This window comes from Malaclemys terrapin, chromosome 2 (genome assembly GCF_027887155.1).
Source record: "Malaclemys terrapin pileata isolate rMalTer1 chromosome 2, rMalTer1.hap1, whole genome shotgun sequence".
Taxonomy (NCBI): domain Eukaryota; kingdom Metazoa; phylum Chordata; order Testudines; family Emydidae; genus Malaclemys; species Malaclemys terrapin.
Genome location: NC_071506.1, coordinates 71122279 through 71147295, shown reverse-complemented (window position 1 = coordinate 71147295; position 25017 = coordinate 71122279). Strand labels below are relative to the sequence as shown.

At 38.5% G+C, this 25017-nt stretch overlaps 1 protein-coding gene across 2 annotated transcripts in view; it reads left to right on the top strand.

Annotated features, from left to right (window-relative positions):
* SNTG1 (syntrophin gamma 1) overlaps window positions 1-25017 on the top strand; it is a 557992-nt gene that overhangs the window by 372147 nt on the left and 160828 nt on the right. For both annotated transcript variants that reach the window (XM_054017063.1, XM_054017062.1), the window contains exons 10-11: window positions 11317-11447; window positions 16360-16489. In XM_054017063.1, coding sequence (XP_053873038.1) covers window positions 11317-11447; window positions 16360-16489 — 261 coding nt within the window. The remainder of the gene's footprint in view (window positions 1-11316; window positions 11448-16359; window positions 16490-25017) is intronic.

The following is a 25017-nucleotide window of genomic DNA, read 5'->3' as shown; positions in this document are numbered from 1 at the left end:
GCCAATGATTTGGAGAGAGCCAACAGATCATACCAGCAATTGTTACTTCTGCATGGTGCCTCCAGTTGGGAAAGGTGTGTCAAAGAAGAAAAAGTGGACTGTTCATTATCCAAACATTCCATCAGCTATACGCCCAGTACCCCATGGAGAAGGACTGCCGGTTCCTGATGCACCAGAATCATTCTCACTTGAGTCAGACGAGAAAGAGGATGAAACTTCTGGTCCTGAACCATCAAAGTCACAGGACCCACATTTTCTCCCATCCTCCTCCTCTGAACCACACCTCATAACACAAGGTGAACTGAATGACCTTGTCAGGGATTTGGAACTACCCAAGAGTAAGGCAGAGCTGTTGGGCTCCAGACTACAGCAGTGGAATCTCCTGGCAGGTGATGTTAGGGTTTCCATGTTCCGTGACCGTCAAAAGGATCTTGTCCCATTCTTCTTCATGGAAGGTGATCTTGTAGCCTGCAACAACATCGATGGTGTGATGGCAGCCCTCAACATCGTTCACGATCCAGATGAGTGGATACAGTTCATTGATTCATTGAAGACGAGTCTTAAAGCTGTTTTACTGCATAATGGCAGACCTAGCTTTACAATTTATGATTAAAACTCTACTATCTACACAATATACATAGACATAAAATATAAAAACTTAAATATCTTAGAAACAGTAGCCAATCAGTTGTTTTAATTGTCATATTTGAATTCAGCACCTCAAAATACATAATAAATAGCACATTTTATCTCTGAAGCAGACGACTTCTCAAAAATTGTAGACCAGTGTAATTTTTGTTGCCCTTTTCTGTACCTTTTCAATTCCAATATATCTTTTTTGAGATGGGGCGACCACATCTGCATGCGGTATTCAAGATATGGGCGTGACATAGATTTATTTAGAGGCAATGTGATATTTTCTGACTTATTATCTATCCCTTTCTTAATGATTCCCAACATTCCGTTAGCTTTTTTGACTGCCGCTGCAAATTGAGTGGATGTTTTCAGAGAACTATCCACAATCGCTCCAAGATCCCTTTCTTGAGTTGTGACAGCTAATTTAGACCCCATAATTTTATATGTATAGGTGGGATTATGTTTTCCAATGTGCATTACTTTGCATTTATCAACATTGAATTTCATATGCCATTTTGTTGCCCAGTCACCCAGTTTTGTAGATCCCTTTGTAGCTCTTCGCAGTCTGCTTTAGGCTTAACTATCTTGAGTAGTTTTGTGTTATCTACAAATGTTGCCATCACACTGTTTACCCCTTTTTCCAGATCATTTATGAATATGTTGAACAGTGCTGGTCCCAGTACAGACTCCTGGGGGATACCATTATTTACCTCTCTCCATTCTGAAAACTGACCATTTATTCCTACCCATTGTTTCCTATCTTTTAACCAGTTACCAATCCATGAGAGCCCTTCCCTCTTATTCCATGACTGCTTACTTTGCTTAAGAGCCTTTGCTGAGGGACCTTCTCAAACACTTTCTGAAAATCTAAGTACACTATATCCACTGGATTCCCCTTGTTCACATGCCTGTTGACCCCCTCAAAGAATTCTAGTAGATTGGTGAGGCATGATTTCCCTTTCCAAAAACCATGCTGTCTCTTCCCCAACAAATTATGTTCATCTATGTGTCTGACAATTCTGTTCTTTACTATAGTTTCAACCAGTTTGTCTAGTACAGGCTTACTGGCCTGTAATTGCCAGGATCACCTCTGGAGCCATTTTTAAAAATTAGTGTCACATTAGCTATCCTCCAGTCATTTGATACAGAGGCTGATTTAAATGATGGGTTACAAACCACAGTTTGTATTAAATTAATAGCAAAAGGAGGGGGGGAAACAAGGAAGATATGAGCACTCAGCAAAAAATGACATGCTGAGAGCAAGAGAGACACAGTGGGTGGCTTTTATTGGACCTATTTATGTTGGTGAGAAAGACAAGCTTTTGCGCTTAGACAGAGCTCATCTTCAGTTCTGGGAAACATGTTTAGAGTGTCACAGCTAAATACAAGGTGGAACAGATTGTTTAGCATCAGGAGTTAACACATATTTCAAGGGACCATTCAAGGTGAAGTGGCCCATTAACACCCCTCCAGTGATATGGGGAGAACAAAGGGCGGAGGTTGTTAGTGGATTATAGATTGTTGTATTAAGCCATAAATCCAGTGTCTCTATTCAGTCCATGATTTTTAGTGTCTAGCAAAGTTATGAATTTCAGCTCTCAGGTTCATCTTTTGAAAGTGTTGTGCAGGTTTCTTTTGAGGATGAGGACTGATAGGTCAGCTATAGAGTGATCGCTTTGGGGAAAGTGTTCACCCACAGGTAATATGGGCGTTTTTGTCTTTTATCATTATCTTGTGTGAGTTCAGTCAGACGTGTAGTGATTGGCTGGTTTCACTCCAGGGTTATTGGGGCATTGAGTACACTGGATGAAGTATACCACATATTGTAATAGGCATGCGTAAGACCCATGGATCTTGAAAAGTGTGTTTTGTGGGTATTGATCATTGTAGCAGTGAAGATATGTCTGCAGATTTTTCATCTGTTGTTTTGATGGGGTCTGATGCTGCTTTGAGTTGGTGTATCCTGGTCTGTGAGGAGCTTGCTTTTGATAATGAGGTTGGAGAGGTGTGGGGGGGTAGTTTGAAGGCCAGAAGAGGGGATTCAATAAAGATTTCTTTCAGGATGGGGTCCCCATTGAGTATGGGTTATAGTTGTTCGATGATACCCTGTATGGGTTCCAGTTTGGTGTAATACTGACAATTAGAGAACCTGTATTAAAGTAGGTTCTCTCAGAGTATTTGGGTGGCCTGTTCAAGGATGTGATCTACTTCTTTGGTGGAGTCTCCTTTTTCAGTGAAGGCAATTTTGAGTGTGTTAAGGTGCATATCCTGGACTTTCTCCTCAGAGCCTATTCTGTGGTATCTGAGTACCTGGCTATAGATAACGCATTTCTTGGTGTATTTGGGGTAGTTGCTGGATCTCTGAAGGAAGGTGTGGTGATCCATGGATTCTTGTATATAGTTGTCTCTAGGGTTCCATTGTTGAAGCTGATAGTGGTGTCCAGGAAGTTGAAGCTAGTGTGGGAGTGTTTCAGAGAGATTTTAATGAGCAAGTGATGGTTCTTGAAGTTGTGGTGGAAATCTGTATTGAGAACAAAATTAATTACAGAACCAAAGGATATGAAGAGAAGAAATTATTTAATTGGCTGCACATGACTGCTAAGATCTGGGGTAACAAACGAGGAATTAGAATTTATGAGCATTAATTCTGTCTAGTTGGTATTACAGAAACATGGGATGATTTGCACTATTGGAATATTAAAATCAATGGTTGCAACCTATTTAGGAAGGATCAAATGGGCAAAAGGGGATGGGGAGTGGCACTCTATGTAAAAATTCATAATTCAGAAGAAAATTATATTATATATTTATTTTATTTTAATTAATTTATGTATTTATGTATTTATTTATTTTAATGCTTCTGGATCAATATTCTAATAGGTAAGCACATGAGGAGGGTATAAGTTTTTGTCTGCTACAGACTACCAAACCGCACAGGGGAACAGGATGACCACTTCTTATACATCTATCTATAATTTGTAGAGAAAAACAAAGCTTCATGAAAAACAAAGCTTCTATGAATCTATGATCATGGGGGAACTTCAATTTGAGTGACATATGTAGGAGGTTTCATGCTACCAGTACTAAAAGATCCTTGTAATTTTTAACCATTATAGATGACAATTTCCTAACTCAAAAAGTGTTACAGCCAACATAGAGGAATTCTTTATTAGTCTGTTTCTCAACAGATAAAGAGAAACTGATCACAGAACTAAAAGATTAATGGTTGCTTAGGTTCATGTGATCATGATTTGAATACATTTATAGTGTGCAAGCAATATATATAATATACATTGTACTTTAATAGGACCAATTTCACAAAACTGAAAACAATTATGAGCAAAATCATCTGAGAGGAAGTATATAATCACAAAAAATTATATGATAATTGGGAATCATTTAAGAACACCTTAGGAGATGGCTATAAAACCACAACCCCAAAATCGAGGAAGAAGGCTATACTGGTTAAAGGGCAGGGCATATATAAATAAAACAGATGGAAAAATGGGGAAGTTAATAGTAATGAATATTAAGCAGAAGTTAGGAATTGTAGAAAATTGATAAGGGAAGCAAAGGGTCACAAGGAAAAATCTATGACCATCAGAGTTAAGGGCAATAAGAAGGAGTTTTTAAATATATTAAGAACAAAAAGAATCCTGACATTGGTGTTGGTCCATTATTAGATAGAAATGGTAGACATCAATAATAATGCAGAAAAGGCAGAAGTGTTCAATTAATATTTCTGTTCTATATTTGGGGAAAAACAGATGATGTAGTCTCATTACCACTCTTGCCATTCCACTTGTATCTCTGGAAAGTGATAAACTGCTGCTACTAAAGTTAGAAATTTTTTAATCAGCTGGTCCAGATAACTTGCAGCCGAGTTTTAAGTTAATGTTGATTTTCAATAACTCTTAGACCACTGGGGGAGTTCCCAATGATTGGAAGAAAGCTAATGTGCCAATTTTTAAAAGGGATGACCTGGGTAATTTTAGGCCTGTCAGCCTGACATCGATCCCTGGTTAGATAATAGAACAGTTGATACAGGACTTGATTAATGAAGAATAAAGAAGTTTAATGTAATTAATGCAAATCAGCATGGGTTTATGGAAAATAGATTCTGTCAAACTGACATAGTAATAGGTCTTAAAATGTAATTGTAAATGGGGAATAGTCAGCGAGCAGGTGTGTTTCCAGTGGGGTTTCACATGGATTATTTCTTGTCCCTACGTTATTTAACATTGTTGTCAATGACCTGTAAGAAAACATAAAATCATCATTGATAAAGTTTGCAGATGACACAGAAATTGGGAAGTGGTAAATAATGGAGAGAATAGGTCACTGATTCAGAGCTATCTGGATCACTTTTTTAAGTGGGCTCAAGCAAACAATATGTGTTTTAATACAGCTAAATATAAATGTTTACATGTAGGAACAAAGAATGTAGGCCTTACTTACAAGATGGGGAACTCGATCCTGGGAAGTCTGACTCTAAAAAAAAAAAAATTGGAGGTCATGGTGAATAGTTGTTTGGACATGAGCTCCCAGTGTGACACTGTGGCCAAAACAGTGAATGCATTTCTGGGATTCATAAAGGAGGGAATCTTGAGTAGCAGTGGAGAAATTATTTTACCTCTATATTTCACAATCGTATGGCTGCTGCTGGAATATTGTGTCCTGTTCTTGTGTCCAATTCTGGTATCCGCAATTCAAGAAGGATGTTGAAAATTGGAGAGGGTTTAGAGAAGAGAAGGATTAAAGGAGTAGAAAACATGCGTTATATTGATAGACTCAAGAAACTCAATCAATTTAGCTCAAAAAAGAGAAGGTTGCGACTTTATAACAGTCTATAAATATGTACATGAGGAACAAATATTTAATAATCCAATGTCTGGAAGTTGAAATTAGACAAATTAAGACTGGAAAAAAGGCCTACATTAATCATTGGGACAATTTACCCAGAGTCATGGTGGATTCACTGATAAATTATTAATCAAGATTGGATGCTTTTCTAAAAGATATACTGTAGGAATTGTTTTGGTGAAGTTCTATGGCCTCTGCTATATAGGAAGCCAGACTAGATAATCAAAATAGTATCTTCTGGCCTTTGAATCTATGAGGAAATTTGGACTCTGTTTTTAGATTCATTTGGATAAAAGACTTTCAGATTGCTGAAGGAATGCCCAAACTCCATTCCACCTAACTCCTCCTCCTTTGTCTCCCCTCCCTTGTACCTTCCTTTCCTATTTTCCAATTTCTTATTTTGGTACTATAATTCCCTCCCTAAAGTGTAATGTATATGTAGTATTAGAGTAAAAGCTGTTTTATCCAGCATGTTGGGGAAATGGGGGAGGTGCAGGTAAGTGCAAAATGCCGGTTAACTAACAGGGAGAGAGTTTGGGCATGGGTGGGGGTGAGGGGCTAGGGCATGGGAGGGTTGCGGGGCGTGGGGTCTGGGAGGGAGTCCGGGTGTGGGAGGAGGTGAGGGGCAATGGGTTGGAGCACGGGAGGGGGTGCGGGGGCATGGGCTCTGGGAGTTTGGGTGTGGGAGGGGGTGAGGGGCAGTGCATTGGGGTGCAAAGGGGGTGCGGGGCATAGGCTATGGGAGGGAGTTTGGGTGCGGGAGGGGTGTTGGGTGCTGGATCTCGGGGGATCTCACCTCGGGTGCTCATGGCGACGTATCCTGGCTGCTCCTAGGTGGAGGTGCGGCAGGCAGCACTGTGCACTGCCTCCACCTGCAGGTGCTGCCCCCACAGCTCCCATTGGCTGTGGTTCCCAGCCAATGGGAGTGGCGGAGTTAGCGCTCGGAGTGGGACAGAGGCAGTGCGCAGAGCCGCCCGCCACACCTCTGCCTAGGAGCAGCCAGGACACATCGCCGCTTACGGTGAGCCGCCTGAGGTGAGTGCCCCCCAAATCCAGCACCCCACACCCCGTCCCGCACCCAAACTCCCTCCCAGATACTGTGCTCTGCACCACCTCCTGCACCCCAACCCCCTGCTGGCCCTGCACCAACCAGACTATAAACCCGAATTTCAATGAAGATCAGAAATGCTGATTTATAGAGCTTTCCGGTTGGTGAAGTGCCGGATAAAATAGCTTTTACTGTACTTGGTTTTGTATTTTCTGGCCTTGCAGCTTTGAGGAGCTGTAAAATTGTATAGTTCTTTGGAGATCTCAGGAAATGTGTGGTATTTGGAAACATATAAATGCAAGAGATACTTTGAGCACAGTCTCAGTAATGAACATTAGAGAACTTCCTGCTCCTGGACATAGTAGAAACACAAATAGTCTTTTCCTGAGGCATTTTGACATTTTTGTGTCTGGTCCCAGTAAGGAGCCAAAATTCATAAGAAAAAGGATGGGGGGGAAAGAGTTTATAAGTTATCAGTTATTTCATAACTCAAAATATGCTTTGGTGGGTTTTGTTGTTTATTTTTATTTTAAGCAGTTTATTCATGCCCTAATTACAACTGAAAACATCAATGCTGATCATGACAGAAATACAAAGAGAAGGATTCATCTCATCTGGAGTATCTGAAATGAAGCAATTTGATTGTATAAAAGGATTGTATGTGCTTTGCTTGTTTTGTTTGTGTCTGTGTGTGTGTTGAACAGAGCTACTGGCTGCAGATGAGTTTATCAGTATACTTTTACCCCAAATGCCCTCAACCTTGAGATTCCTGGTTATCTAGATCATACATAAATCTCTACAGAGTGGGTGCACCTTGTAATTTTCCAGAGTGTGATTTCTGTGTAAGAGCTACAGAGTGCCGAAACTTTGAAAAGTCAGGTTACCGGACCAGCTTCATTTTTATAAAAACCTTTTGATATAGAGAAATAATAATAGGTGTATACAACAATTTTGGCTGAAAAGTATGAGTTTACATATATATAAAACAAAAAATCTCCACTAGACCCAATCCAAATAATGTAATGATTGGATATGAAACAAAGTCAACATCTGAGGGATCAAACCCAGGCCCACTGGACTTACAATCAATGACTGAATTTTTAATGGAGTGTTCTCTGTGCTTTTGATAGGCTTTTATCAAGAGTCCACTTTTCAAATGTAATTGGACCATGGAAAATAATTGGTGGTAAAAGTAGTATTGTATTTAATGTTATAATCCCAGATCCTCGCTGCACTAGTGCTCCATTTGGCTTTAGCCAAGCTTTGTGCTCCTTTAATCCCATGGTTGGCTCCTAGATAAATTAACGACAGCCTTAGGGTTGCTCTACGTTTCTCTGGCTTGTAGCTGCTGCTTAAAGACAGATTATGAAGGAAGAGGGCTGTGACGGATGATGGAATAGACTTGGATATCACCTGGGATTCAGACTCACTGGGAGTGGGAAAATTATCAGCTGGATGCTTAAAACAGTTTTCTGGTGCATTTTTCTGGTGCCAGAATAGGAGGCAGGAGGTGGTTTTCATGCAAACATTTAATTCAAGGATCATATGAGCTGTAGATTCAGAAGATATAAATGTATTGTCTCAATTGAAAGACAAATACATGATGTTTCTGTGGAAAATAAACCATTTAATTACGAATATTGCTGGTTGAGATTAATTTTCATCCCAAACTTCACTGTAACCTCTCCCATACAGTATACACTTATTTCAAAGTTACGAAGTTAAGATCGCTGCCTTGTGCATATGCATTACAATAAATGATCACACAAAATTTCTCTAGTATAATATATATTTTAACTTTCTACAACTTTAGATACAAGATAAATCTCCTAATGTTTGTATGCCTTATGGAAAGTGTTATGGAAGTCAATTATATGCAAGATAGTCAATGAATGAATGACTCCTGAGTTCTGCGTCATTTACTGTAGGTCTTAATAGATTCACCTTTCAGTGTAAAAATACTGCATACTACATTTCATTATCTGAGTTTGTAATTACATAATATACTGTATAGTATATAGGCCAAAGGAGCAGAGTCAAGGTTGCTCATGCAATTTAAATGTACATTTCCTGTCTTTTGAAGATCGAATCACGTATCCCTCATGATGGAATTTCACAGGCTTTTTCTTCTAAAGACAAGTTTGTCATTTGAAGCTATTTGTGCAGACACCTTTAAAAAAAACCTTAATTTATGAAAGAGACTCAATGATTCACTTCTGTTAGTCAGTGGTCACCTTAGGAAATGTGTTGCAGTTCAAAACACACTATATGAATGAGTCACCAGCAAAAAATCTAACCAATCCAATACCCAATCCAAATAATTTAGTTGCTGCATATGAAACAAAGTCAGTAGCCAATGACCTGAATCTTAATGGAATGTTCTCTGAGCTTTTAGCAGGCATTGATTAGGAACCCACTTTTCAAGTATAATTGCCCCATGAAAAAAATCATTTGTGTCACCGAGTGTGATGGGTCTGCTGTGGTCTGATTAAAAATATTTTTGAACTGGTTAAGTTTTTAAAACACAAGTTTCTGCCTGCATGGAATATGTTTAATGATAGGGGTTCTTTCAGTAATGAACTCCCTCCATTCTATTGGCACTGTACATGTGTACACAACACAGATCTCTATTTTTCAATGTGAGTTACATACACAGAATGGGGCATTGATGCACCACGTATTACATTTTGTGGCCCTATGCCTTGGTATGAGTTATATCTCATTCATAATTACCAGAATGTAACTCTCTAGACTAAATACAACGAAAATGTTGTACTTAATAAGAGGGTATTGAAAACAATATTAAGCAGAAGTAGATTCATTACACATTATGCAATTAGTAATTAAAAGGCTGTTTTCACTGAGTAAATTACTATACATAGGTATAATTTAAAGCATATTGGGTTCTTGGTAGACAGAATGGACAGTGAGTACTGATTCCATCAGTGATATGTAGTGAATGAATGTATTGGGGCTTGTTACCCCCTCCCCCCACACCTCATTCAGGCACAGGGTCAGCATAGTATGTGATTATGTAATACAGTATGGCTATAGGACTGGTGATTGCTGTAGTTAATGTTTTCTATGCATTTCCATTATAATCCCTTTTTCATTCATAACTTTCTGAAAATTTCACCAGGTCTGGGGTGAAATCCTGGCCCCTCTGCCATTGACTTCATTGGGGTCTGCATTTCAGCCCTCTCAGCTTTAAGAGTGTTGTGGTTTTTGTTTGTTTGTTTGTTTGTTTTCTGTAAGTAGTTCTGTCTCCCATTTATAATAATATAATTGTTATTATTATTAATTTATTATTATTAGTGGTAGTAATAATATCACAGTAGCACCTAAAAATCTCAAATCAGGGATTTATGTCCCATTGTGGTAGGCACAGCACAAGCACTAATTAAAAAGGCAATGCATGTCCCAAAGATATTCTTCAGCATTTTGGAAACAACTGAAGGATAGAGAGTAGAAACCTGAAATGTGACAGTAAAATTACTGTTGTAGAAAATTGCATTGGAGTGTCCTAGTAAAATGTGTTGTATTGTGTAGGTCAAGGGAGCATATACAAAACACATGTACACATGTGCGCACATGCACACACACAGACATTGCTATCTGTGAAGATATTCTGTTTGCTTTATTTTAATGTCATTTTAATTATGTCCATAAGATCCTAAAATAAAGGGCTGGAAGGGATCTTGAGAAGTCAACAAGTCCAGTCCCCTGGAGGCAGGACTAATTATACTTAGACCGGTTTCAGAGTAGCAGCCGTGTTAGTCTGTATCCGCAAAAAGAACAAGAGTACTTGTGGCACCTTAGAGACTAACAAATGTATTAGAGCATAAGCTTTTGTGGGCTACAGCCCACTTCGGATGCATATCGATGAAGTGGGCTGTAGCCCACGAAAGCTTATGCTCTAATAAATTTGTTAGTCTCTAAGGTGCCACAAGTACTCCTGTTCTTTATACTTAGACCATGTCTGACATGTATTTGTCCAACCCCTTCTTAAAAACCTCCAATAATGGGGATTCTATGCATTTCTTTAGAAGCCTATTACAGAGCTTAACTGCCCCTATAATTAGAACATTCTCTAATATCTAATGTAAATGCTGCTTGCTGCATATTAATTTAACATGTGATACATGGGAGGAATATGAATAATAAATTTGTTAGTCTCTAAGGTGCCACAAGTACTCCTGTTCTTCTTTATGGGAGGAATATGGTGACCCCTTGAAGTCGAAGACATTTTATAATTTGGTACTAAAGCAATTGCAGGTTGCCAAGCATGGCAATTTCAAAATATTTATGAAATACTGTATGATAAGCCTCAACTGTGGCATTTTGAATAGCTACTTTTATATTCAACACTTCAAAATATTGTCTTTTACCTTTGAATTTTGAACACCTTCCTTGGCTATTCATTGCAATAACATGATTCAGTAACATTTGATTCTGTTCTTTTGTTTTCCCCAGGCTTGTAATATTCATTTCCATAGTTTACTATATAGAGTATTGGTTGAGGGGATGGCAGTTGTTCGCAGTTCCTCCAACCATACTTGTTTCAGTTTTTGTTTTGCAATCAAAAGTGAAAAAAAAAAAGAAGCATGGAATCTCTCCACAGCATATAAAACTTGATCAAATAGAATTTTCAGGAAAGATTTTATTACATAAAACATGGCACCAAATACTTGAAGGAAAAATGTCTCTCTCTCTATGGTAGATGATTATGATAAAGGCCAAAAATCAGAAGTGTTTGAAATTTCTTCCAGGATACGCTATCATGTTCCTCATGGCCAACATCACCAGGGCTTAGGTGGGAGAAGAGATGGTGTGATCTCCGATTAATCCCGCTCCTTCATTCCCGTTTTTCCCAGTACCTCCCAGGATCAGATTTGTGCAGGTAAATAAGTATGTATGCTTGAAATTTGTCTTGCCTGTGGATAGATATAATCTTAATGGTAACTTAGTAAATCAGCACTTCAGCTGAAAAGATAAATATCTATTTCCCCATAGTCATGGGCCATAGAGCTACTTGATGGTTCAGTCCTCTCACTACTTGTCACAGTTTAGTTTAATAATGATTGTACTGTTGATCATAGCTCTCAAGCCAATTTTAATAGAAATCAGCAAGGAAGTTGAAAAAATAATAATCATACTGTACTTGAAAATCTTTCCAAATATTTTGCATTTTAGTTGATTTTTGTTCCTGAATCTTATAAAGCAAGCTTAATAAGCACATCAACATTTTAATGGTCTGAACACCTACATATCATTGCTTTCAATTCTGCCAGCAACATACATCCATAGACATTTTATAATAGGTGTCAGTATGAGTTTTACTCTAGTAACTGGGAGGGAGCTGTGTACATGCACACTAGCCCAGTATATTTCTATACTTCAGTTTGCCACCTGTGCCTCCTTTGAAGACAAAATTGTTCTTAAGCATTTAGGAATCACAGGAATTAAAATACAAAACTCTGATGGCAATGGTAACAAATCAGTTACCACATAGATTTCATGATTGTCTGGTATTCCTCACTAGAACTGAGCAAAAAAATTAATTTTTTGGTTCATTGGCTAAAGCAAAACATCTGGGGGGAAAAAGAGTTGTTTTGAGTCAAACAAAATATTTTCCTTTGTTTTCAGGTGGTTTTATTTATTTATTTTTTGTTTTAAATGAAAAATCATTTCAAAATGAAAAATTGAAATGTGTTGTTTTGAAATGTCAAAATGTTTTGACTTGGAATTTTTCCCCCCATTTCTTTTTTTTTTTTTTTTTTTTTTTGGCTGAAACAATTTGCCAAATTTCAACTGAATTTGTCAACAGTTTCAGTTGACTCAACTCTGTTCCTGACATCAGCTTAATTTACTGTTCTTCTGCTTGGTATAGGAAGGATGAGGACTACATCATACCCTGATTACTCATTACAAGGTAGTGATGGATGTTGAGAGAGAGAGAGCATTTTCAAAATGGGAATAAAATGGGGACAGAAAACTTCTCTGGGGAAATGGAAGGCATGTCATTACTTTGGTCAGATTTGCACATTATTTTGCTCTAAACTCAACTAAGCAATTGACTTCAGTGAGGACTACTCACATGGTTAAAGTTAAGCATGCATGTAACTAGTTGTTGGATTTGGGGCCTTAAAGTTTAATTTTGAACACTGACAAAATACAATTATATTCTGTTCTTTTGGTTCTAATTTCAAATGCTTAACATGCATAGACTCATGGAGTTCATACTTAGGTACTGCAGTTTCTTTTAAGAAAGTAACTGTACATCAGAGATTTAAATCCAGGCCATGATTTCCAGAAAAGAACTTTGAGTATGTCTAGGTCAAACTAAAAGGATGTTATGTGGTTTCATCCTAGAATAATTGCACAGTCTCCCTGTATCCTCCTGTATCAACTATGTAACTTGAACAATAAACTCAACACAACTTACATGGAAGAAAGTTCAGTTGGCAATGAGAAAAAAATATGTTTTGGTGGACAAGTTTAAAAAAAACTTTTAGTTGTGTTGGGTAAGGCAGATTCTTTCCCTTCTGAATAGTGAAAATTACTCTGGAATACAACAGTGTCTCAAAATATCTTGTTATCAGAGGAGTGCAGATAAATTCCTAATGATGACTGAAAACACTGAAGCTATTGAAAGCAATATTAATGAGAGGATATTGAAAACAGTATTAAGTAAAAATAGAGTCATTACATATTATGTAATTAGTAATTAAAAGCCTGTTTTCACTAAACAAATTGTGTTACATGATGCCTTTTTATGTCTCAATTAGTTTGTGTTTTGAAAATATACAATGATATATAAGTATTAACTAAGTATCATTATTGTATACATTACCATAATCATCATCACTTATCTACTTCTAATGCACCACTTTATGCACCACTTTATACATTGAAGAGGAACCTTCTATGTAATTTGAAGGTTAATTCAGGACAGTGTTCAAAAAGACTTTGACATGCTTTCAATTGTTTTTTTTATAACACCTTAAAAATGTTACTGTACAGAAATATTCAGTTTCATAGACATGCTCACATTTATGATTACCCAAATTCTTGCACACATCCTTGATAACATGGATTAAAGTATAAGCTAATAAAACAGCAATATTTGCAACATACTAACACTTTAACCTGAAAATAAAGCTGCATGCTGCCAGACTTATGCCTTGTGGCTTATTGATTTAAAACCTTCCATGAATTTCATGCTGCAGAAGCCCAGGAACCTGAATTCTACTCAGGCAACTAATTCAGCAAGAAATCAACTGGCAGTCAGAACCGATGTTCTTAAATATTTTCTATACCGTAGAATAGAAAAATGTGGTGCAAACCAAAGGGTATTTCAAATCAGATTTTTTCTTCTATATATCACAAACCATGAGTTTGATTTATTTGTGTCGATGTGATCATATATATGAACATCAAAGGGGTTCAAGCTTTTCACTGGGGTTAAAGCGGAGATTCTGTATCATCTCAAAATGCCCAGGCCTGGAGGAGAGTCCTTTATCTGATGCTCATTAAGCTTCAGCCAGTACATGGGCTTGGGTGTTTTTTTTTCTGTTTTTGGGGGCTTTTTGCTTAGGAAAAGCTGCATTTACTCCCTGATGATAAGAAAGGGGTCACAACTGGCTTCCCTGAAACCAAGTGACCAACCATTTTGTGCGTGTGTGTGTGTGTATATATGTGTGTGTGTGTATGTCTCAATATCCTGCTGAAAAGGGACCTTTTTTCCTTGTCAAGAAGGAATTTCTGATTATTTTTTCCATGCCTAAAAGAGAGTCAGAACTTCTCTTTGACTCTTCCAGGTGAAAAATCCTTGCTAAGAAGGGACTCGACTGTCTTATTGCCAGGAGTCCTGAAAAAACATTCTTTGCCCAAAACAGAGAATGAGTCTGTTTTCCTGAAAGTGGTCTCTGAGTTTGTGTGAAGTAACGGACCTGACTTTGTCAGAAGGGGTATTTAAAGGGAAAACAGATGTGTCTTTGACCAGAACAATCCAACCATGGGAAGGGGGCTCAGGCTGGAGGAACAGGGTTTATATACATTCCCCTGGATGCACAGGAGCCAGTAGTTTACCTGAGCTCCACCAGCTAGTCCACCTGCTCAGGTGATGCCTAATCCCTACTTCCCAGCCACCCACCTTTTCCAACCTAAATAGAGGAGGAGAGAACCTTCAAGGAACTGCTATCCATTTTTTTTCCCTGGTTGGTTCAGAAAGACTCCATGCCTTTGAGGTTATGATGGGGGCATTTAAACGGAAAACAGGCATGTCTTTGACTGGCACTGTTCTTAGATGTGGATGAAGGCAACAGTCACCCCGAATATGGGGGTTACTAACCCACTAAAACAGAGAACCCCAGTGTGCTAGATATATAGAAGCTGCACATTCCACAGAACTATAATGCAGTTTTAAGAAGTAGAAAGAATCTTTACAAAATCTTTTATGATGTCAGCAACTGATTTCATTAAGTGAGACCCAATCCTCCTCTTAAAGATGACTGATTGTGGATGAGCTATTCTCACAGTACCTGAATGACACATGCCTAATTTTGAACTATGAATTTAGTGCTGAAGTTGATGGAGTTGTCACAGAATGCCAACTGTGGGATGACATATTCTCCATGTGCTTTGCAATTTCTTGTTCTGGGGGATGGAATCAGGCTCCGCTTCGGTGGCTCTTCGGCCAGAGACCCAGGAGCCTCCTATAAGCTGCATTTCAGAAAGGCTCTTTACTGAAGAAATTAAGTCCCTTAGTACTTAGTATACAAAATTTTTCTCTTGCGTTGCAATTGCCGGGCATTCAACTGCAGCAAATCAGTCTGTAATGCATGACAACTCATTATATAACTGACCAGATTAGGTTACTTGGATGGCTTCCACTTATGTCAATGGGTAAATCATAGACTTCCATTTGTGCTCAAATATTGCAGAAAGGTAATATAGAAAAATCATTGTGGATCAATTTTGAATTCTCCAATCCTTTCATAAGTAGTTTAGAATAGGATCATTTTAAACAAAAACTCTGTCACCTATAGGAACCAGCATAGAACAATTAGACACTAAGCTAACTTCATTTAAAGAATGGTTTTAAAATCAAAGCTTTTAGGGATGAAATGTTTATTATATGACATTTCATGAAATCTTGCTTTCAGTGTTTGATAATGAATTTCTTGCATTTGTATTTTTTCACTTCATATAATAGTTTTTAAACTTCCAAATAATCCCAGATACAGTTGTATAGATATTGAATTGCTTTTAAAAATGCACCAAATATTCTCATTTATTTCGCTTCTGAAGCCATTCGGGTAAGTGTTTGGAGGAGACTCTATGAACTGGAATTCTGAGGGAAAAACATTGTTCTATAACTGATGTAGAGGCATCATAAATTTCCCAGAACTGAGTAATCATTCAGTCTAAGGGCCAACACTTTCAAACCTGGGTGTCTAAAGTTAGGCTCCTAAATCCATATTAAGAATTTAAATCAACTGCCTAAATACGGATTTAGGAACTTAACTTTAAATAGTCAGGTTTGAAAATGTTGCTCAAGATTTTCATGCAATCATTCTTATCTTTGTAGCTGTGCCATCTATAGAAGTTAAATATCATCTTGATTGACCTGTTATTACATTCATTTTAATTAAAGTCAGATATATAGAAAATGAGATAACAAATAAGATGAGAGTTCAGTAGTTGACTATTGTGGTTGAAAGAAAAGCTTTTCTACATGTGGTATTAAGATAATATGTTAGAACATATGACTTTTTCTTCTGACCTGATCTGTTATGACATGTCTATAGGCAAAATGCATTCCAAGTAATTGCTGTGGATGGAGTTTGCAGTGGAATAATTCAGTCTCTCTCTCCTGAAGACTGTATGGACTGGCTACAAGCAATAGCAACTAACATTTCCAACCTCACAAAGCACAATGTAAGTATAGATCAAAGTGGGTCAGTGGATTTCCAAATCATATTTGATCATAGCTATTGTAAAATGTCTTATAGGTTTAAGCATAGAATTATCCGTTCATAAACAATGCTTGAGATTTCCTCAGGGAAGTCAACTCAATCTATCATAAAAGCAGACTTTTTGAAAACTCTTTGAAAGGGAAAGCATTTTCGCCCCAGCTACACAGTCCACTTCATCACTATCAGGATTATTTGCTTCTTAGTAGTACCTACCAGATTTAGAGAAACAGAGCTTGAAATATAGGAAGGTCAGGTGAGTTCTTTATGCATGTCTGCACGTAAAAAGTAAATGTTATTTTTATATATTTTAAAAAAACGGAAATACATTTTTCCTTGTAAGTCCATTAGAGCAGGGATCATGTCTACCTTTGTGTTTGCACATCATCCTAACACACAGGCATCCTGATCCAGGCCTCTGGATGCTTCCATCATATCAACACATAAAATGAATAATGCATTTGTGCTTCATGCTCTTTATTTTATGCATGGTTTAATCTTTTGTGAGAGATGTTTCATATTCTAGTGAGGACACGTTTTAATGCAAAAGCTTTTCCAAATTACCTTACTTATAAAATGGCAGGGTATTTGGTAGATTAGATATCATTTGTGTATCAACTTTTGCACGGTATGTTTTTCTTTACTCAAGGGGGGAAAATACACAGGGGCTAAACTTATCTGTGGTATAAGCCATTTAACTCACACCGATGAACAATTCAGCCCATTAGGTTTTAATTTAGGTCCCATAAGATTTCCTTCAATCTGAATTACCTTCCCCTACCTGCTTCAAAATTTGTTTTTATTTCAAATGCTGGGAACATATTGAAGGTGATTTATATTCTAGTTTCAAAACTATGTTCCAGCTGGCAGCAATATGTAAAAGTCAGTGCATTGGAAAAAACATGATAGACGTGAATTCATCCACCATCTGTAAGCTTCCATGCGATACAAGCCAAATTTCCTGGCTATTTATTCATCCCTATAATGTTGTTGCTGCATAGAACTGCCAGTCTCACCAGGATCCTGACAAATGAGGATGTTCTTTCTTTCCATTACCAACTTTAGATCATACTATAAACTATTTTTGCTGTTTAAAATAGAGCATTTGTTTTCTCATAATAGTGCGATGTTGCACACAACCATCTGGCATCGCTTTAAGTGGCTCCGATTATGCTGTAATCACAGCTGCCTAGAGTAACTTCATTTTGCTAAAACATTGTAGTTACATGACAAGTCTTATTTCAATATTTTAAAATGAGCACAGTATATAATTCCACAGTAGATTCCATAAAACACTAGGAACAAATGTAGGCAACACTATACAATAAGAGGTAAATGGATAATTATTCCTTTATTGTGCAAATCTTAGGTTGTTTTATCACCGTGGCTCACAATGGAATGGCTTTAATTGAGAGTCTGCCAGGGTTTATAATCCCTCTGCATAATAATTGTCTATATGTATATCTTGAAGTCCAGCCTGCCCATGGCCATGCTGAACTCATGGGAAGTGATAAGGACTCTGTTATTTATAATGTAGTCATACTGTTCTTTAAAAATATCAATTGCCAGTAAGAATTACAGTTGACAGCATACAGTGATGAGTGAACGCAAGACCGTTTGGAGACACAGATATGAGGAAAATAACTGCATTACTCTGCACAATGATCAGATGAGATTAGAGGTGCTTCTGATTCATCTCCATACAGAATGGTTATTGACATTCACATACTGTTGCCATTAACAATGTTTTTGCCTGAGAAAGATAAGACATTTAGTCGAGGTCACAACCGATTTTACTTTAACTTGACATGCAGGGCCACAAATGACAAAAAAGTTACAGGTCTTCCTATAAATGAAAAGACAAACATGTATCTACTCTGCTGATTTTTTGGTTTGAATTACATCTGTACTTACTACTAGTGGTTGTGTCAATGTATTTACTCTGAAATTGTTCAGAAAATGCAGGGTTGTATGCACCCCTTTACTTTGAGGCACAGCACTGAGCAAATGTAAGTAATAGGGGTCAGAAAAGCCTCAATAACTCCTGACAGCCTCTTCCATAGTCACTGTGCATGGCTGAAGCTCTGTTGGTTAGTGCTTGGGTACAGGTAAGGAACAGTGGGTCGGTGTAGCATGCTGCAGAATATTGGTCCGGCAGAAGTTAATACTTTTCTCAGCCAGTAGCACTCAGCTGGAGAACTTTTAATTTATGACCCACAAAATGGCAGAAAAAACATTTGGCAAGTCAAATTCCATAAACCTTTGCATGTGGGAGGGTAAGGCTTTCCCCTCTCCTTCCCTGCTTGCACAATGCTTAGTTTGGAGATGTCAGAAGCAGTGATCTATGGCTCCAAAACCCCTGCAAGCAGCCTTTATGGTCTCTTCTAACTGAGGCCTGTGTAGGTGGGGAGGAGGATGGGAAGCTGACAGAGCTTCTGCTGGTTTGGATGCTGGGCAGGAGTGTGAATGTAAAGGGGTAAGTAGTAGGAGCATGAGGAACAAGCAAGCTGATCCTTCCTTCTTTTACCCAGGTTCCCACTGGGACTTTCCAACAAGGAGATTTTGCTGTTCTCAGCCAGTGGGGTGTGAGCCACAGGCCTCTTCAGGACTAGAGCTGAGCAAGCAATTGATATTTTCATTTAGCAGCAGAATCAAAAAAATCCCCCCAAAAAACAGTTGTTGAACCAAAGTTGAATTCTGTTTTTTTCTTTCAGCAAAAAATGGGGAAAAAATCATTGGGGTTGAATGACATGTTTTGAATGCCATTTTGATTGCTTTTAAAAATTGAAACTGTTCCAATATTTTTGAAATTGTTTTCCTCATTTTTTTTTATTCAGCTGAAACTATCTGCCTAATTTGGCTCAAATTTATGAGTAGCTTTAGTTGCCCTGGAACTGGATTTTTTGTCAAATTTCCCATTTGACTGAAAAATGTTACCCAGCTATACTCCTGAGCTGGTTCTTGGTTGCCCTGCGCTGTTTGAGTAGTTCTCCTCCAAGAAATGTTAACTTCTGCTCATTGACTTCTGCTGAATATCTACTCCTGTGGAGGGGAAGTTGTGTAGTTGTGTGAAGGTGGCAGCAAATAGCACCATGGCTTTTAAGGGAACTGTGTTGCGAAGAGCCTAGGGAGTGACTCAGGGGTTATGTTCTTTATTAGGACCTTTTGTGTCCACCACTCAGTCATCAATATAGTATATTCTTGAGGAATTCAATCATTTCAAAATTTTGAATGACTTCGGTGGGGACAGAATTTCAACAAAGATCGTTATCAAACTCAGCTCAGTTCAAAATAATTTGGTGGCACAATGAACTATATGAGTGCTGCAAACATGAAAAAAGGACAGAAGCTTTAAATCTTTGTTATAAGTAAATACAGCACATCAGGTGTCCGTCTAGAATAGGGCTGAACAGTATGTTGGAGGGTGTGTGTGTGGGGGGGTTAATCCTCTGTGTCCATTTGTCACTCTTGCCCATTCCTCTTTCTATGGAATATTTCTACATAGTGTGATAGTATCTGCCATGTCTTTCCTTTCTCCTTTCATCATTTTCTTGAAACTCTTCAACAATGTAATAGTTTTGCTTATGACTGTTACCTTGGAGCTAGTACTTTACGATGAAATATTTTGTCAAACATTAACTCCAGAAAGACAGCTAAACCTGGTTACATGTCATCCAGGAGGTGAAGTGGTAACAAAAAGTAATTGTAAATGTATCACAGAAATGCGTATCAGATCTTGTGAGATTTACTACAGTATCTCAGTTTATTCAATGTGTGGAAATGGTGATATTGCACACTTTCCAGGTAAATCTTACAAGATGTTACATACCTGTGAAATTACTGTACCACAGCCATACTGCCCTGCAGAGGAAGAATGGCCTTGTGGTTAAGGCACTGGACTAGGATTCAGCAGATCCTGAGTGAACTTTGCCAAGTTATTTGCCTGTGTTTAAAATTCTGTTGAAGTCAATGGGACTTAAGCATGTTCTTAAAGTTAAACACAAGTTTAAGTACTTTCCTGACTCAATGACCTCATCTCTTTGCCTCCATTTTTCTTTTGTAAATTGGGTATAGTTAGGGTAGCCAACTCTCCAGGATTGTCCTAGAGTCTCCAGGAATTAAAAAGTACTCTTTAATTAAAGATTTTGTCATGTGATGAAACCTCCAGGACAACGTTCAACCACACTTGGCAACCCTAGATATAGTAATACTTTCCTGCCTCCCAGATGTATCTGAATCAGGCAGAGCAGGGACTTGAACCTGGCTCTCCCACAGCCTAGCTGAACATCCTAACCAATAGGTTATTGGCTATTATGTGGGTCTTTCTCCTCCTTCTGGCCTCCTCTGCTTCCCTCCTTTCTCACCCTGAAATCCATCCTGGACCCGGGAAACTCTTGACAAAAATTTTGCCAGGAAACAGATACATTTCCATAAAACATTTTAGTTTCAATGGAAAAAATGCTTTCTAAAAAAGTTTTCAACCAGTTCTAGTTGACAGCCTGTTAGCTAAAGCTAAAGATGAGTGTGGCCATTCCAGAAGTGGGGAAAATGTTATGTACTGAATGGTCCTGAACTTGTTATCTGGCATTTTCTACCAAGACAAAAAGTCTGCTCATTTGATGTAAAGCAGGCTCTATTTAGTTTAAAGTGTGTCCAGCTATCCCTCAAACAATATACATCCTTGTGACTACAAAGACCTTGCGGCCTCTTTCCCATCACCCTGTCTGTAATGGGAAGAAGATCCTGAAGGCCCTCTCTCCCATACCATTTGCCCATTCCTGTTATCATCCTTCTGGAAACATTTACCTCATCTGAGAACTCAACATTGAACACACTTACAGTACAAAGATTGGATGTACATTTTTGTTTTCATAGTTTTCTTGAGACACGTTGACCTGACTGAAAATTTTCATGCGTGCAAAACACTCAAAATTATTTTAGTCACCTCCTCCTCCTCCTGTTCTTCCACTCCTTGTAAATGCTGGGTTATGATCAATCTGCCATTTGAAGACTCGTGTTTCTGTGTCATTGATGTGTTCCTACGGTTTGCTTTCACTTGTTATATATTCACTTACATTTTCTGTAATTTGCTTTACTTCTTACTTCACTAACTTCACCATACTGACTAAGGTGTAATTTACACCATTTGGGATGTAGTTCTGACTGGGTTGATCCAGATTTACATTATGTGCCGCCTTAGAGCAAAGGCATGAAGTTCAAAAATTTCTTGATAATTCTACAGTATGTTTTACCAGCTTACCCAGAAGCCCTTTAATTTGGGCAAATATTACTACCATGTGGGAAGTGTGTGCTCTCTCGGAATGGTGGTGTGTGGGTGGGGGGGGGGGAACAGCTTCAGAAAATGAAATATAAGTGGCTATGCTTTTGCATCCATAACATTGTAAACTAGCTTTAACATTGTCTAGGATTAATGCGAACTCGCAGTAGGTTGTCTGCTTTCATGAGCACTGCAGTTGATATGATGTGTTCTAATCACAGTGACAGTGCAAGATGACAGGTCTTGGATTCGGAATAGAAGCTTTGGTTTAGTCACTCTAGGCATTCAGGCAGCTCATGAAGCCCCATTTTTACCTGAGTTCTTAGATAGTATGTTTGTCATTTGCCCCTAAATGTTCAAATAATTTTTTCACAATGTCCATTTTTATTATGAACTAAAAGGAAAGAAACACTCTACAGTAATGTTACTTATTAGTCTCACAGCTATTACAGTGCTATCAGTGTCACTGGATATAAAATATTATCATTTATGCTGCCATAAATAACTACAGCCCCAAACCACAAGCAGTATGAGAGCAAAACACATCCTTAGAGAGGATAAACTGAAAAGGCTTGAGTTTTATTAAAGACTTCTTCAAACAGGAGAGTCATAATTTATCTCTAGAATGTTGTAAGCTTTTTTTAAAAATGCATTCCATTGCCAAACCAGCTGCATTACACTGATGCAGAGGGAATACCTTTTTGTTTGTTTGTTTTGTGAGAGTTATTTCAATGATGCTGGCTCAGAGGTAGGAATAGTCCTTTGCTAGTATGTAGCCAAAGTATAAATGGTAGTATTATGACTACATTTTGCTGAAAAGAAAAATGCCAGAATATTTTTTCTTTGGCCCCTATGTGGGATTTAAAGTATAGCTTTAAGGCCATTTCCCCTCGATTGTCTAAGTTGAATTAAAGTTTGTCTGCAGTTACTGATAGTCCAAACGCATATTCTGATTGGTTGCTAAATCCTCTTCCCACACAGCAACCCCAGGGGAGTAGAGCTGGGACCTTATCACTGAAAAACAAAACTGTAATCTCTAAACTCATTATATCAAATACTAAAGGGAGAGTTAATGGGGAGAGGGACAAAAATATTAGTGCCAGCCTGGGAGGGAATGAGGAAAGGCAGCTGGGATTTTACAGAGAGGGAGTGAATAGAGGGGAAAAAGTGATAATTTTAAATTGCTCTTTCCTGCCAAATGGACCTTTCAACAGCAGAGTGGGGACTTCTAGACACTCACCACAGTTTCAGTTGTAACTGTTTGGTACCCCAAAATGAGTTTCTTGTAATAGAAAGTGTTGAAAGTGACTGAATCACTAACTGCTGCTGATATAGCATCCAGGCTTCTAGGACTAGATGAAGAGAGAATAACAAAAATGCTTAGTTGTTATGTAGCATTCTTTATCTGTAGTTCTCAAATCAAATTATAGCTCTTTTTTTCAGGTATGCAAACTGACTACACAGAAGTTAAGTGACTTTTAGTTCCTCTTTTCTCTTATTCCTCTAGGGAATATATCTCCTAGTGATAGATACATTGGAAGTCTCATCCTCCTCTGCATTAGCAATGTTAAGGAAAAAAAAGATTTTTTTTTTAAGGATAAATTAATGAGACATATAGCAATAAGCCACATCAGGGTATGACTCATTAGTAGGCTCTCATTACACTTCTTGGGGTTAAAAGTACTCTTTGCTTGGTCATCTACTATACAAGGGCTATAGATACCCACCATCTGTCTAGAAATTCAGGTGCTGTGGTGGCTTATTATTATTGTCAGATGGGCACAATGGGCAGATTCTCAGCTGGTGCATATCCACATAATTCTACTTCGCAGGAGTTAGACCAATTTACAACAGCTGGATATTTGTCCAGTCACTAAAACTAATTATAGACAATACAGAGCTGGAAGTGATAAACTGCATTTTATCTATAAAGGGTCCAATCTATAAAGAGCAATTAAATAATTGTTCATGTCAGCATGTCCCACTAATATTTTCAGTTTTACAAAAACTTCCTATGATGGGGTGGATAAGCCCCACACTGGCAATGAGAGGGTTAAGAAGAGCCTGTGGAGCCAGTTGGCTCTGCCCCTCAACACCTGCAGCAAATATCAGGCATGGAGAGGGGGTTAAAAAGAGTGGACTACCCCAGTTCAGGGCTGACCAGGAAGGAGAGCAGAGCTCTGCTTCTCTTGATGGGAAAGAAGCCTGGTTGTAGGTCAGACACTGAGCCAGCTTGCTAGCCAGAGGAGCCACTGCTAGAAAGGAGAGCCAGACCTGGAGAGATCAACAGAAGCATGGAGTGTTGGGAGACAAGCCCTGAAGAGACCAAGGCACATTTCAGTCCTACCTCTTCTGGGATCTTAAGAAAAAATCAGGAACAAAAAACCACCACAACACAAAACAGGGCCAGCCAATTAACCTTGGGAGGAATCCTGATGAGCCATAAAGGGATGCCATAGAGGCAACCTCATCACATGTCCTTTGTAATGATTGCCATGCCAACACAAACTCAATGGGACTACTCACCATATGTGTTTGTGAGGTTGGGTTTTAGAATTTTATGATTTTATGAATATGCTTAGCTATGTGAGAACTGTTATACCCAACTAACTCTGTATTATACCTAGGATAAACATAATCTGAGACATTATGGGTCAGGTCTTCAGCTGGCTGATAGCTCCATTGGCTTCAGTAGGGTTACACTGACTTACTCCAGATGAGGGCTTGGCCCTGTGTGACAAATACAGGTGTGCCCGGTGATGAATTTGTATCTAAACCTAAAATATGGTGTGTGTATATATAGGATTTCTGAGATTGTGTAGACAATTTTAGCACACTCCCACACTCAGGAGACCTGTAATTGTAAGCCATTAAGCCTAAGGGCTTGTCTTCACTACCCGCCCAGATCGGCGGGTAGAAATCGATCTCTGGGGATAATCGATCCCCGAATCAATGCGCGTACTCCACCAGCCCAGGTAGGAGTAAGCGCCGTCAACGGGGGAGCCGTGGCGATCGATTTGCTGCCGTCCTCACAGCGGGGTAAGTCGGATTAGATACGTCGAATTCAGCTACTCTATTCCCGTAGCTAAATTTGCATATCTGAAATCGATTCCCTCCCCTCCCCTCCCCCCCCCCCCGGGAGAAAGCAGCAAAAGGCAAATGGAAGACTTCATGACTAGGCCCTGTAACAAATGCCACTGGGCAATATGGCAGTT